Source organism: Phascolarctos cinereus, unplaced genomic scaffold (assembly GCF_003287225.1).
Source record: "Phascolarctos cinereus isolate Bilbo 61053 unplaced genomic scaffold, phaCin_HiC Scaffold_2;HRSCAF=192, whole genome shotgun sequence".
NCBI lineage: Eukaryota > Metazoa > Chordata > Mammalia > Diprotodontia > Phascolarctidae > Phascolarctos > Phascolarctos cinereus.
This window is the reverse complement of record NW_027555625.1, coordinates 200,893,050-200,907,357: the sequence shown is the minus strand read 5'-3', so window position 1 is coordinate 200,907,357 and position 14,308 is coordinate 200,893,050. Positions and strand designations below refer to the sequence as shown.

Sequence of the window (14,308 nt, the reverse complement as noted above, 5' to 3'; positions counted from 1 at the left end):
TAGATTTGATCTCAGGCCCTTCTGACTCCGGGGCAGGTGCTTTATCCAACACCCCACCTAGCTGCCCTGCTCCAAACCTATTTCTAACCATGGGGATTAGGAAAGGTTTCCTAGAGGCCATAGCATTAGATTTAGGATTCAAAGATGAAAGGGAGGAACTTAACAGGTACTGCTTACAATACATAAAATCTACTTTGCAGACAACTTAATTACAAGCTGCTTTCAGACTAAAAGCTGCCAAAACCATAAGCCACTGGTTATTCTGACAGGCAGTTAACTCAGTCTGTGAACTATCCATTCACCTAGAATCTAAACATAGTCTACTTCCTCTATCTTTGTGTAATAAGTTATATCATCTGAACACAAAGTATCAGAACCAACTATTTTTAACTTAGTCTAGTGAATTACAATTTACTGTTATGCCTTCTGCCTTTATTGGATCAATACCAGAATCACCCACTTGAACAACATTCTCTGCCTTTTGTAAAAGTACAGTTGAGGATATCATTAGGAAATATCTTACATACAAAGGACTACAAGGAAAATTATCGCTTGAGTATAGCACCAGGAAAAAATCATTTCCTTAGGTGAATTTGTTAGGTGAATTTATTGATGCAAGGATTTTTTTTCAGCTTGACAGTTTTTCTTTTTCATCTTGATTAATTTAGGCAAGAGTCCTTTAACTTTATGTAAATCTTCTAAGATCACCTCTTTCACTTATTTGGATAAGAACTCTCCCATTAGGCATAGCTGTAAAAGGGTAGAATCTCCTATGTCTTGTTACCTTTTTTTTTTAATGTAGCTTTTTTATTTAGATCAAGAATCTATTTAAAGCTTATTTTAATAAATGATGCAAATGTTGGTCTACAGCTAATTTTTGTAAAATTGTTTTCCAGGTTTCTTTTGCCAAGTTTGGTCGAATAGGTAGCCCTTCCCCAAGCAATTTGTGTTTTTTATCGCCTTAGGTTTATCAAATGCTAAACTACTGTTTTAATTTGCTTCTGGGTTTTGCTTATCTTGTTTGTTTCTCTGGTCTACTTTTCTGGTTGTCAGTACCAAAAAATGTTAACGATTTCTACTTTATAACATAATATGAAGTATGGTAATACTGTGCCCCCTTCATTCATACTTTGAAAAAGTTATCTTCCGTAAGATTCTAGCTCTTACGTTCCTCCAAGTGAATTTTGTTATTGTTCTGCCTTAATTTATAAACTATTCCCTTGGCAATTACATTGATACAAAATTATCCGTAATTGATTTAGGTGGCAATGTCATTTTTATTATATTAGTACAATCCAACCAAGATCACTGAATCTCTCTCCAATTATGAAGGTCATTCTTAATTTCTAAAAAGACTGTTTTGTGATTTCATTTACATTAAACTTCTATGTGTTTTGGTAGCTTAAGTCCCATATGTTTTATGCGTCTTGTTATTATTCAACAAATATCTATTATGGGTATAAGGCATTATGTCATGTATTACCTCAGTATACTAGGAGTTTTTGTGCATAAGGGATCAGCTAGCCAGAAGTCACCCCAGTTGCAGGGACTATACTACACATGGGTAAGTGACCTCTGAGGACTAGGCAGGACATAAATTTTAACTACCACTAAAATAAGAGGGAAAGATAAGACAATACTTGCTCCCTTTGGTACAAGGCTTTCCTCCTTAGAAGACAGTAGGATGCTTAAATAATCTGTACTCTGTATAGCAGAATCATGAGATCAGTGCTCACGGTTAAGTCCTTCCTCACTGAGGGGAAGAAATGCCTAATGAGGCATAAAAGTTCAAGTTTTAGGTTTTTAATTTTGTTTTGTTTTTAGCAGCAAGGAATAAAGATCACAGAATAAAGAAGAATGCATATTTTTTTAAAAAGCAGATTTTTCTTTAAAACAAAACCCTTCCCAGCATATCTGCAGGCATACAGTGGGGCAAAGGAAGGAAGCAGATATGTGACTTGTATCTATGACAACTAACACCCTCAGAGAACCAGAATTTATGAGGAGAGAAATGCAAAAAGAAAGTGACTGATGAAGGCAAACAGCAAGAGAGAAAAGGTAGCGTATGCGCACACACATACAGCCAGATGATAGGAGAAAAGACCACCTTTATCTAGACATAGAAATTACTAAAATGGTTTGTGTTTTACTACCTTCCCCACCTTTGTTTAAGCTACCACAAAGGATATATCCAAGTGAAAAAAAGTTAGTTAGGTTTCTGAAGCTGTGGCTTCAGGATCTGTAACAGAATGAGGAGCCAACTACCCATATTGAATTCCCTGAAACCACAGAATTCAAAACAAAAGGTCAGAACTGCTTATATCAATTCTTTAAGGTAACATATAAGACAAAGTAGGAATAAAAATTTTAAAAATTAAATGAACAAAAATTTAAAAACTAGAATGAAATGAGCTTGGATTATAAAAAATGGTAAATGAATTGCATGAAAGATGATTGGCTGATAAAATGATTATTGCTGTATGTGTATTTCTTCCAACTTACCACAACCACTGCCAGGATTCTATGGCAGCTATATCACTACTGATTAGCTCTTACATATGATCTAGATACAGTACATAGCAGGTTGAGAAAGAGGGCAGAAAATTAGTAGATCTACTTCTGAATATCTGCTAATGGGATAACACACCCCAAAGATATCTCCTTAGCTCCAATGAACTGAGATCTGATGCAGCACACAATTGGTAGCTTTAAAGTGAGGATAGCTGTTTTTCACTTACATGTCACTGCTTGGGTTGGGCTTGATAGAGTCCTCAGCTGGCAGACAAAATTCCATAATCTCATTAAAACCTGCATTCCCAATGTTCTTGGCAAGCTGAAAAACAAGAGTCTGCTTTCAGGATACTTAATTATTAATACACTTCACTGTCACACATTACTTATACATCTGATGACTTACTTAATGGCCATTAAAAATAAAGCAAATAAAGTGGTTAGCCTTTAATGAAGATGTACAAAAATCCAAAGCCCAAAGGTGCCCATAAACTCTGAGAGAGGTTTATTATGTGGATTACTGATGAGTTGCTTTTATAACATGTCCCTTGGATAAAGTAAGCAGATTCCCTGAGGGTTTTGGGAAGCATTTAAAATTCTTTACAATCTGCTCCCAACCTACCCTTTTAGCTTCATATACTACCACTCTCCTACTTGAATTCTCTAATCTCCATGCAAACCAAGCTCCACAGATGTGCCTTGTTCATACAATCATCACCCCAAATCCCACTCCCAAAGCCTATCAAAATTTTGTTTGATTATACTTTTCAGATAGAAGAACAAGCATAGAAGTTAATGTTCAAAAATTTATCTAGTTATACTATATAGTAATGTTCCATTAATATTAGTTGATTAGAAACTGCTGTGGTCTTATTTTTTACATTTTAAAATGTGTGTATGCATGTACACATACACATGTTATATGTATATTTCTCCCCACAATGATCAAATATGGTTTACTAAAAAAACAAAACCAAAATCCTATCAAGTCATTTCCATAGAGAAAACTATATTATAATAGAATAAATGGATTCATTTTTAATCAAATATTCACATTCGAAGGAAACTAACCTATATACTAGTATTGCACAATTAAGGGGTTAACATAATCTTCTGGTAAATGAAGGGCATTCAGAGCCATTCTTTTTCTCCATGAAGAACTGAATAAGAAGAAATAGGCTTAAATGGCAAAGGGATTTAGGCTGGGTAAGTCAGAACTCCTTTGACAGCAGGAAATGTTGGCAAACAGTGAACTGAATTGCAGAGGAAAGTTAGGTATATCTCTTAAAACGAGATAATCCACAAAGAGTATGGACAGCGAGGCATCTACTCAGTAAGGAAACAGGTGATTGACCCAATGATTCCATGACAACAGAGCCATTTCACCTACAACTGGCAGGACATTGACAGGAAAGGATAAGGCAATAAAAGTAATCACTCCTTGTAATTGTGCTTTATTTCTTACTGCAAAGCATTGTGGAAAGAGCCCTGGGTTTGGACACTGAATATCTAGGTTCAAGTTTGAGCCCTGCTATTTGCTGTGTGACTTCAAGTAAGTCAATTAATCTTTAAAAGTCTCAGTTTCCTCATCTGGTAATGGGGTTTTTGTATTTGTGCTACCTCTCCACCTCATGAAATTGAGTGAGGAAAGCAATTTACAAATGTTCAGGTGTCATATAAATGAATGAAAGCTCCCATGGTTTCAAGTCATATTGTGATGTACCAATTAATCAACAAATATTTAAGAACCTGCTACGTGCTGAAAACTGTGCTATCTGCTGGGGAGGAAAATAAAAAAGTGTGACAGTCCCAGTCCTTGCCCCTCTAGGAACTTACAATCTACTAGGTGATAGAGACTAAGGTGTGCACGTGCGCACGCACACGTGCACACATACAACATACAACAAATGCTCGAAGGTAATTATATTTAAGACATATATTCAAAATAAATATAAAGTGATTTAGGAGTGAAGGCACAAAAAAACTGGGAAAATTAGGAAAGGCTTCATAAGGAAAACATTCTAGACACAGGAAAGAGCCTGGGTAGAGGCATGGAGAAAAGAGAAGGAATACTATGCATCAGTTATCCCATATAGCCCAGTTTGCTTAGAGCATAGTGGGTGTGAAGGGGATTGAAGTACAAATAGCATGAAAAGATAATCTGGGGCCAAATGGTGAAGAATCCTAAATTCCAAACAGACATATTCGGAGACAGAGATGAGAACCAGACACATATATCTAGGTTATTTACATAATGGAATCTATAGGATCTCATGCCTGTTGTTTGTCCTTCATTCGCTCTCTCTTTTTTTTTTGGGGGGAGGGTAAGCAACGGGGTTAAGTGACTTGCCCAGGGTCACACAGCTAGTTAAGTTATGTGTCTGAGGCCCAATTTGAAGTCAGGTCCTCCTGAATCCAGGGTCAGTATTCTATCCACTGTGCCTATCTATTCTATCCACTATCCACCTAGCTGCTCCTGTTCATCCTTCATTCTAGAAGACGACCATCACATCAGGGAGGTGATGCCAAGACACACAAATGAACTGGATTTAAGTAAGGGAGGACTGTGCAAAGTCACCAGCCTCACTTTCTCGTCTGGAGCCATCTGGGTCCAGTGGCCAGATATACATCAGGACACCTGGAGATGGCCCAAGATGCAGCGGGGGACCTTGGCCTTTTCAAGCTAAGGTCTTTAACAGGTCTCAGGTTGACTGAAGCAACTCCCATTCAGTGATTAAGGCTTAATAAGAAACGAGGCAGAGAATGGCCTCTTTACCTAGTAGGATCTGATGGATCCCCAACAAAAAAGGGTAAAAAGAGAAAAGGAAAGGACTAAGGACAGAATCCTGGGTCCTATCCATACAGAGGAAGCAAGACATGGAAGAGGATCTTGCAAAATAGTGAGAAGGCAACATGACTAATGTGGAAATATGTTTCACATGATTGTACATGTATAACCTATATCAGATTGCTTGCCCTCTTGGGAAGAACGGAGAGAAGGAGGGAGAAAAATTTGGAACTCAAAACTTTTAATAAAATGAATGTTGAAAATCGTCTTTACATGTAATTGGAAAAAAATAAAATTCTGTTAAATAAAAAAATGCAAAAAAAAAAAAGGAATGCACAGATACTAACACATATAAAACTTTAAGGAAGCCAGGAGGTGAAGAGGAGGAGGGAAAGAATTCTACACTTGGGAGACAGGTGATGGCAAAGGCATGGAACTGGGAGACAGAGGATATACGTGAGTAACAGTAAGAAGGTTCCAGAGGTTACTAGATCTTTTTTGTTTGTTTTTGTTTTGTTTTGTTTTTGGCTAGGCAATGAGGTTAAGTGACTTGCCCAGGGTCACACACTAGTAAGCGTTATGTGTATGAGACCAGATTTGAACTCAGGTCCTCCTGAATCCAGGGCTAGTGCTCTACCCACTGCACCACCTAGCTGCCCCTTCTCAGAGTTGCTAGATTGTAAAGTAGGTAAAAGGGAATAAAATGTAAGAAGACTGAAGAGGTAGCAAGGGCCTAAGTTGTGAAGGGCTTTAAAAGTTGTTGATTTTTTTTTTCCAATGGGGGAATGAGGTAGAGGAGAGAAAATAAATGCTTGCTCAATCAAAACAAAACAAGAAAACCCCAAGAATCCCTCTAAGTTGTAATGGGCACCTGTAGAAGGCATACCCATGTTAAATGAGATCATAGAATCACTGAATTACTGAAGGACAAGCATCTTATGCTCTATTTCACCTAGGTCCCCAATCTTTCTAATAGACAGAAACATTCTTCTATAATTAAGGCAGATACCCTGATGTCTCCTGTGGCTTTATTGCCACAAAAGAAGCAGCAGAAGGAGGAAGAGAGAATCCCTTAGGAATGAGAAAGCTCCCTCTATTCAGCTTATCTTCACTGACTGACAGAGACAGCTGGCCTAGGCAAGCCATTCCATGTATCCCAACCATCTGATGTTGGAGAAACACGTTACTGATGGTGGGTGGTGGGAAGGACCAAGCTGCTATTTCCCAGCTCACCACCCCTTCCTAGCTGACATTCCAGGCTTGAGAGCCCCACTGTTTCTCTCCCCAGCAGGAACAAGGAATTGTTTGCAGATGGAGACTTTGTGATTGGATGGCAATGTAAGGGTGATTAAACTGACAGAGTTAAGAGTGGAATAACTAGGAAGGCCAGATGTAAACAGTCACCAGGACCATACACCTTTGCTTTGATACTCGACTATCTTTGAAATGAAAGAAGCTTGACAAAAGTCAGTGAGTCCTGTGCTGAGCCAGAAATTAACCAACAATCCAGGCCTGAAGTCAGGAGAATGTCTTTTAAAGAGGCAGAATCAACAATCGTCAGGAAATCACTAACAATTCATTCAGAATAAAGACAGCAGGTCTCTCCTGCTTCCTGGCCTCTTCTTTCTCCTTCCCTCATCTCTAGGCCTAGAGCCAAAATGTTGCAAGAGCTGCTTTATCCTCTGTGGCCCCTTTATTTAAAATGTCCTCGCATTCTAATTAGGAGTGATACTCTCCTAGTTTCTGGTACCGAAGTGTCTAGTAGGATTTCAGTACAAGGCTAAACAATGGCTTTTAATGTACCCCCAGGGCAGCTTCAATCAGTGGTGGGTGAAGTGACTGCTACAATTTGTAAAATAACTGGAACATGAACAAATCAGCTTGGGGATATTCAAGGGATTTGTGGTTCTTCTCCGGCCATGCAGACAATTCGAGGCTTAGCACTGTCTGGTTGCAAGTCATAGTGAGCTTATTGGATAGTAGCAGTCAGTTACAAAGTTTGTGGGAGGATATTGACAGGGCAGCATGTTGTGGGAGAAAGACCCAAGAGATTTGGTATCCATAAGAGCTAGATTCAAATCCCAGCTCTGCTGTTTGCCATGTGACTGACCTCAGTTCTCTCAGCTGTTAAGAAGAAAAGAAAAAACAAGAAAAAGAAAAAGGGGCAGTGGTGATGAATTAATGCTATCAAAGGGCCTTTTCTATCTTGAAATTGATTATCCTATAAACTACTAACAACAACAAAAAAAAGACTTTTTGGGACTACCTAGACTTCATTTGTAATATTTTGATTCTCAATACCAATGTAAACTGAATATTCTATATAAATTCAAAATCAATTATTTACATTTATTATCTAATTCATATCACAGCTACCCATGAATATTTCTTCCTATCTCACACAGATGTTATAAGGAGAGTTCATCACTATAATAATGGACAGGGCAGCATAATGGAATGAGCATTGGTTTTGACCTTGGAAGAGATATAGATTTGTATCCTTCTCCAAAACTGCTGCCTGTGTATTCTTGGGACAGTTACTAAACCTCAGCCCCAGTTGCCTCATCAGTAAAATGACAGTGAAAATACTTATGCTACCTACGGTCAACAACCATATTTACATTTATTTACATTGCTGTTGCCAAGTTGATTTGACCTCTGCAACATCTCTCATACATGCCTCCATCTCTCCTGGGAGACACCATGCCTCCCCAGTACACACGCCGTCACCTCACACTTGGGCTGCTGCAATAGCCTGCTGGTGGGTCTCCCTGCCCCGAGTCTCCTCCCTATTTCAGTCCATCCTCCACTCAGCTATCAAAGTGATGTTCCCAAAGCACACAACTGACCATATTACTCCTCTACTCAACATAATGCTCTGTGGTTCCCCATTACCTACAGGATGACATAAAAATATCCTCTGTTTGGCTTTTAAAGCCCTTCACAACTTAGGCCCTTGCTACCTCTTCAGTCTTCTTACATTTTACTCCCTTTTACCTACTTTACGAGCTAGCAACTCTGAGAAGGGGCAGTTGGGTGGTGCAGTGGGTAGAGCACCAGCCCTGGATTCAGGAGGACTTGAGTTCAAATCTGGTCTCAGACACATAACACTTAGTAGCTGTGTGACCCTGGGCAAGTCACTTAACCTCACTGCTCAGCCAAAAACAAAACAAAACAAAAACAAACAAACAAAAAATGATCTAGTAACCTCTGGAACCTTCTTGCTGTTGCTCACATGTTACCCCTGTCTCCCAGTTCCATGCCTTTGCCATCACCTGTCTCCCAAGTGTAGAATTCTTTCCCTCCTCCTCTTCACCTCCTGGCTTCCTTCAAGTTTCAGTTGAAACCTGACCTTCTACAAGAAGCCCTTCCCGATTTTCCTTAATGCTAGTGCTTTCACCCTGAGGTTATCTCCAATTCATCCTGAACCTATCTTCTTTGTACACGCTTGCATGTTGTCTCCCCATTAGACTGTGAGCTCCTAAAAGGGCAGGGGCTATTTTTGCTTTTCTTTGCATCCCCAGTGCTTAGCACAGTGCTCGGCACACAGCAGGAGGTTAGTAGCTTGATAACCTAATTTGACTTTACTAGGAAAGTGTCCTCAAGGGCAAGGATTTTATGATTTTATTCCCTCATCTCAAGTACTTCTGATGGTGTCCTACACATAGTGGGTACTGAGAGACAACATGGTGTAGTGGAAAGTGTGCTGGTTAGAAGACTGAGGATTTAAATCTCAGCTCTGATGCTGAGCTCTATGACTGGGGGCATTTCAACCTTACGATTTTCCTCATTTATAAAATGGGATATATTTTCACTGCCCAACTCAGAGAATTGTTGTGAGGAAAACACTCAAAATATTTTAAAGCACTTCATAAATGTGTAAGTGTAAGTAAAAAGGAGAGATTCTCTCTGAATTGGCTGATTCTTCTATGTTAAATAAATTACTAGTTAGTAATTTTGAGCAAATGACTTCCCCTCTCTGGGATCCTGCATCCTCACTGAAAAAATTATTAAGTTAGGTGATCTTTGAGGTCACCACTCAGTATTACCATTCAAAGTCACAAAACTGAGGAAGGTAAAGATTGAAAAGAATTTAAGATATCCAGTTCACTGATTCTATAAATGAAGAGAACACCTTACTCATTCTATGATTCTAAGCTCAGAAAAACCTACACCTATACTCAAATCTACAAAAGGATTTGGTTTTGTTAAACAATAGATGACCCATGCCTAAGAACTTTAAGATGTTATGACTGAGAGCTTTTACAATTGCCAACTCTACCTTCCCATCCATCTCTCCTCCTTACTTAAAACCCTAAAATTCATGATTTTATGGATCTGTAATTTTGTCGGTGTGGGAATTCCCTTCCCCAATATATACTGCAACCCCTCTAATAACTAAATAGATGATGTCTGAGTACTGCAGTCTACTTGGTCATGATGCACTTCTCTGAATTGAGCTAGATTGGTCCTCACATGACACTAGGCTTGCACTCAGACACTCGTGAGCCAGAGCCCATGTTCTGCTGACACAGCCTTCAAGAACTAGGGTTCCACCCACGACAATGATGAGGTGAAGCACAAGAGTTGGATTTTAGTGGGGAGGTAGAAGGGAAAACACACACACACACACACACACACACACACCCCCATCATAGCAGGGTACATTAATACTTGATCTACCAATGGATAAGAAGCTAGGGAGCACAGGGGATAGGATAGAGCACTGGGCCAAGAGTCAGGAATACAACCCAGCTTCAGACACTCACTAGCCATGTAACCTTGCACAAGTCACCTCACCTCTGTTTGCCTCACTACCCTCAGGGAATAATTATAGCATCTACCTCCCATGGTTGTTGTGAGGATCACTGAGATAATATTTGTAAAGCAACTAGCACACAGTAAATGCTATGTAAATGTTACCTTTTGTTGTTAATATTACTATTGTTGTTATAAGTGGTTCTAACAGCAAGAGAATAATAAAATTGCTATCTGATTGGATGCCTGAAACAAACTCAATTAGCAACAAAAAACATACCTTCTAAATAAGAAGATGGCTACAACATACATCATTCCACCAAATTATTTTTGAACCCAAAACCAGAAAAAAAAATTTAAGAGATTAAAGCCAAGAAAGCTAATAATGAGGAATATAGTGAGAACAGATGGGCAAACACAAGTGATACATCTGTTTATTTAGGGATGTACTGTCAACCAGAAATGGAAAAAGCAATCAAACCAGTACCTGCTTGTGGGCCTGATGCTTTCTCGATGGCTCCTCTAATCCCATTTATAACGACTACAATAACCCTAGCAAGTTCAATTAAAAAATGGTAAATTCTCTAAGGATTTAGTTAGACAACTTAGAAGCCAAACTCCTGTGGGTTGTTTTCTTCCTATGTTACTGACATTGTGACCTTAGCAAAGTCATTTACTATTGACCACACTTAAATTTTGCTCACTGGGGAATTCAGGAAAGTTTAACAAGTGCACAACACCAACCTTTGTGGAAGGAAAAGCCAAAAGAAGGCCATGGTGTTTATCACTTCCCTGTGATCTTAAGCCTCACCTTGGTTTTGTTGATAGGCGCCCCCTACATCAGTTTCAAGAACACCCACAACTAGATGTTTGTGGAATCTCCTTTCATACCATGACTGCTTTTGGAATTGGCTAGAAATAGCCAACCTATCTGAGCTATGCATTAGATGATTTAGGTAAGTCCCTTTTAGCCATTTGATTCTAAACAAACAAACAAAAACCTCACAATCTTCAAAGAGCATTCATTTATTTGTCCAGGCTTGAGATATCATCAGCACCGGGAATTACCTGGTAGAGAACCTACCTCCACTGATGTATGCCAGCAACTCAACTGTGACTTATAGTCTTAGAGGCTTACCCTGGGGCACAAGAGATTATTATTAGTTAAAAGACTTGGCCACTACTGCATAGTTAAGTATTATGTCAGAAGCTGGATCCAAGCCCAGATCTTCCTGACTCCAAGACTGGCCCTGCATCCACTATGCAATGTTGCTTCTCTGTAAGTAAATATCCAATGTTATTTACTTTTTCTAGGGGGTGGTTGTGGAATCTGATAGGGATTATATTAACATGGTCATATTTGATGTGGGGTATGGCATGAAGATGGGATATTAGCTACTTGGATAAACAAAAGACTTTAATTCAATACAATAAACATTTATTTGAATATTTAAATCTTTAAAACACAGCTGTCATTTCTACATCATTTCAAAGATTAACAAAGCATTTTTCTCATAACAACCCTGTGAAGCAGACAGTCTAATAAGTATGCCCACTGTACAGATGAGACAAGAGATTTGGTCCTACAACCATTCTCTCCCCTTCCTCTGACACTTCCCTCGGAAGCAACAGTCCAGTCTGGATGCTGGAAGGCTAGGCCAGCAGGGGGCAAGCTCTGGCCATTACTGAAAAACCAAAAAAACCCTTCAAGTACGGACCAAGAAATATAATGCACATCTGCTGGAGTCCAGCTACGAGCCTAGCTGATTTTGGACAGCAATTTATCAACAGAAGACTGGCCACAACTGACAAATTTTTGTGGTCACCCCAATTCATAAAGACTTGTTTAGGAAAGGGTAGCAGAAAGAGTACTGTATTTGAAGTCTGTGCATATGGGTTCAAATTCTGGCTTTGTGGCTGACAATTTCTGTGACTCTGGGTGTCATTTCAACTCTCTGAAACTCAGTTTCCTCATCTACAAAGTCCACTCCTATTGTGTGGCCCAGTAAAGCATGGCAGCATCACTATCTGCTTTTGCATCAAGAGTACCCAAATGAATGAATTCACCCTTCCTGGAGGCAGGCAAGCATGAAATCCATCTGATGAAGAGCAACAGGACTTTCAGAAATGTGAAGGCAGAGAACAGGTTTTATAGCTCATAGCCTCATGGTGCTTTAGCACAGTAACTTTCACGTCATTGGTGCATAACAAACATGTCCCGAGCTGATTTGACACAACACAAAAGAATGAACTGACTGGAGGAGCGCTTTGTACATTTGAGACAACAGTGGACACAACACAACATTCCCAAACCTTAGTGCGTGTCACCCTGCTGGGCTAGGCTAGGTCTCTGCTTCCAGCAGAGATTCCAGACATGGTTCACTTGCTCCTGGCCCCAGCTGTGCCTATGCACATGCTAATATCCACACCCGTGGATCCTGCCAGGTCTCAGCCCTGACCTCACACTGCCTGCCTGCCTTCCTTCCTTCCTGAAGCTCAATTCCTCACCCTGCTCTACCTACCAGGGCATGGGGTTGCTTGCTCCAAGATAGAGAAAGATGCAGGATCCAGGTAGGAATAGAATCAGATAGCATGAGAGAAATAATAACAATGACAATGATGATAGCAGCTAGCTAGCACTTCTATAGTGCTTTAAGGTTTGCAATGTGCTCTTCTATTATTTCATTTGATCCTCACAATGGGAGATGGGGGCTATTACTATCCCCATTTTTCTAGATGAGGAAACTGAGTTAAAAACAGGATAAATGACTTGCCTAGGATCACAAAGCTAGTAAATATCTGAGTTTGGATTTGAAGTCAGGTTTTCCTGACTCCAAGTTCAGCACTGTACTGACTATGAGATGTACCTGAAACCACTTTGTTCCTCTGTGAGCTGATCCAGCAGGACATATAATTGGGGAAGAGGCTTAGACAATAATGGAAATTAGGTCTGGGAATTATTTGCAGATTCTAATTAGCCAGGCTCTGTTAATTTCCCCCTCTATAATAGTTGAGTTGATTGCAGCTTGAGTTTTTCTGTATGATCCATAGAGGAGGAAAAAAATGATATTTAAAGGTATTACAAGCAATCCCATTTTCCTTTCAAATCAGAAATAGCCCATCCCCTTTTCCCCCTATGGAATTTTTGCCCAATTGTAGGTAACAGGATCTAAATTTAAGAGTAATCATCAGTTAGGTTTCTGGGGCAGCTGGGGTGTACAATGAAGCTTACATTTGAGTCAGAAAACCCATGTTTAAATTGTGGCTTTGCTACTAAACAGATGTGTGACTTTGGGCAACTCACTTTAACTCTGTTTCCCCTTGTGTGAAATGAGGTTGAACTGAAGGATCCCTAAGGTTATTTCCAAACCTTACAGTTGGGAGAAGCAGCACGGTACAATGGATAAAATACCAGAAATGGAATCAGGAAGAACTAAACTGGAAGCCTGATGATGACATTATTAGCTATGTGGCCTCTAGCAAGTCACTGAACCTCTCTTAATCTCAATCTTTTCTTCTATAAGAAAGGAAATCATAAGACCTGTACTAGCTACTTCAGCTGTTGTGAAGCCCTAATGAGATAATACATTTAAAGGGCTTTGTGGAGCTGAAAGTACCATTTTATTTATGTTTTCTATGAAACACGAATTTAGTCATATCTTATGTCATAAATGGATGGCCAAGGGGTTGGAGTATAGGGGAAAGATCGAGACAGGGGTTGAGGGGTGACGTGAATTCATGTAGGTCAAAGGAATTTGTCAGGTTCTATCTTAAGAACTGAATTTCATTCTCTCCTCCTTAAATGAATTATTTCAAAGTCACTCAATCCCTCTAATGGTTTCAGGAATTAAGTGTAAACAGCACTCCCCATTTCCCACCGGCTTTTGGTTTTCTTGAGAACTCTCCATCATGCCTTCCTTCCCCCGGAAACTGATCATTGAGAAATCTCATTATCCATGACACTGAATGGGCTTGGTCCTCACATCTCAGCAGGATCTTCTGGCCTTCTGATTGGACCATCTGACCGGACGGCAGGGTTGTGGGTTCCAGGGCCTCTGTCTGCACAGTTTTTCTCCACATTTCTCACCCACCACACTGCTTTTGGACTACTCTGGGTTGAGTACCTCCCCTCTCCCCCTTTCAGTTTCCTTTTCTGGGTAGTCTTTCCCATTATATTCTAAGTTCCTTTAGAGTAAGGACTATCTTTGCATTTGTATCCTTAGCACAATGCCTGGCACCAGGGGCAGCTAA

General features: G+C 39.7%; 1 protein-coding gene across 5 annotated transcripts in view; it reads right to left on the bottom strand.

Annotated features, from left to right (window-relative positions):
- ASAP2 (ArfGAP with SH3 domain, ankyrin repeat and PH domain 2) overlaps positions 1 to 14,308 on the bottom strand; it is a 254,664-nt gene that overhangs the window by 55,359 nt on the left and 184,997 nt on the right. For all 5 annotated transcript variants that reach the window (XM_020992602.2, XM_078149760.1, XM_020992604.2 and 2 more), the window contains exon 17: positions 2,739 to 2,833. In XM_020992602.2, the coding sequence (XP_020848261.1) occupies positions 2,739 to 2,833 (95 nt within the window). The remainder of the gene's footprint in view (positions 1 to 2,738; positions 2,834 to 14,308) is intronic.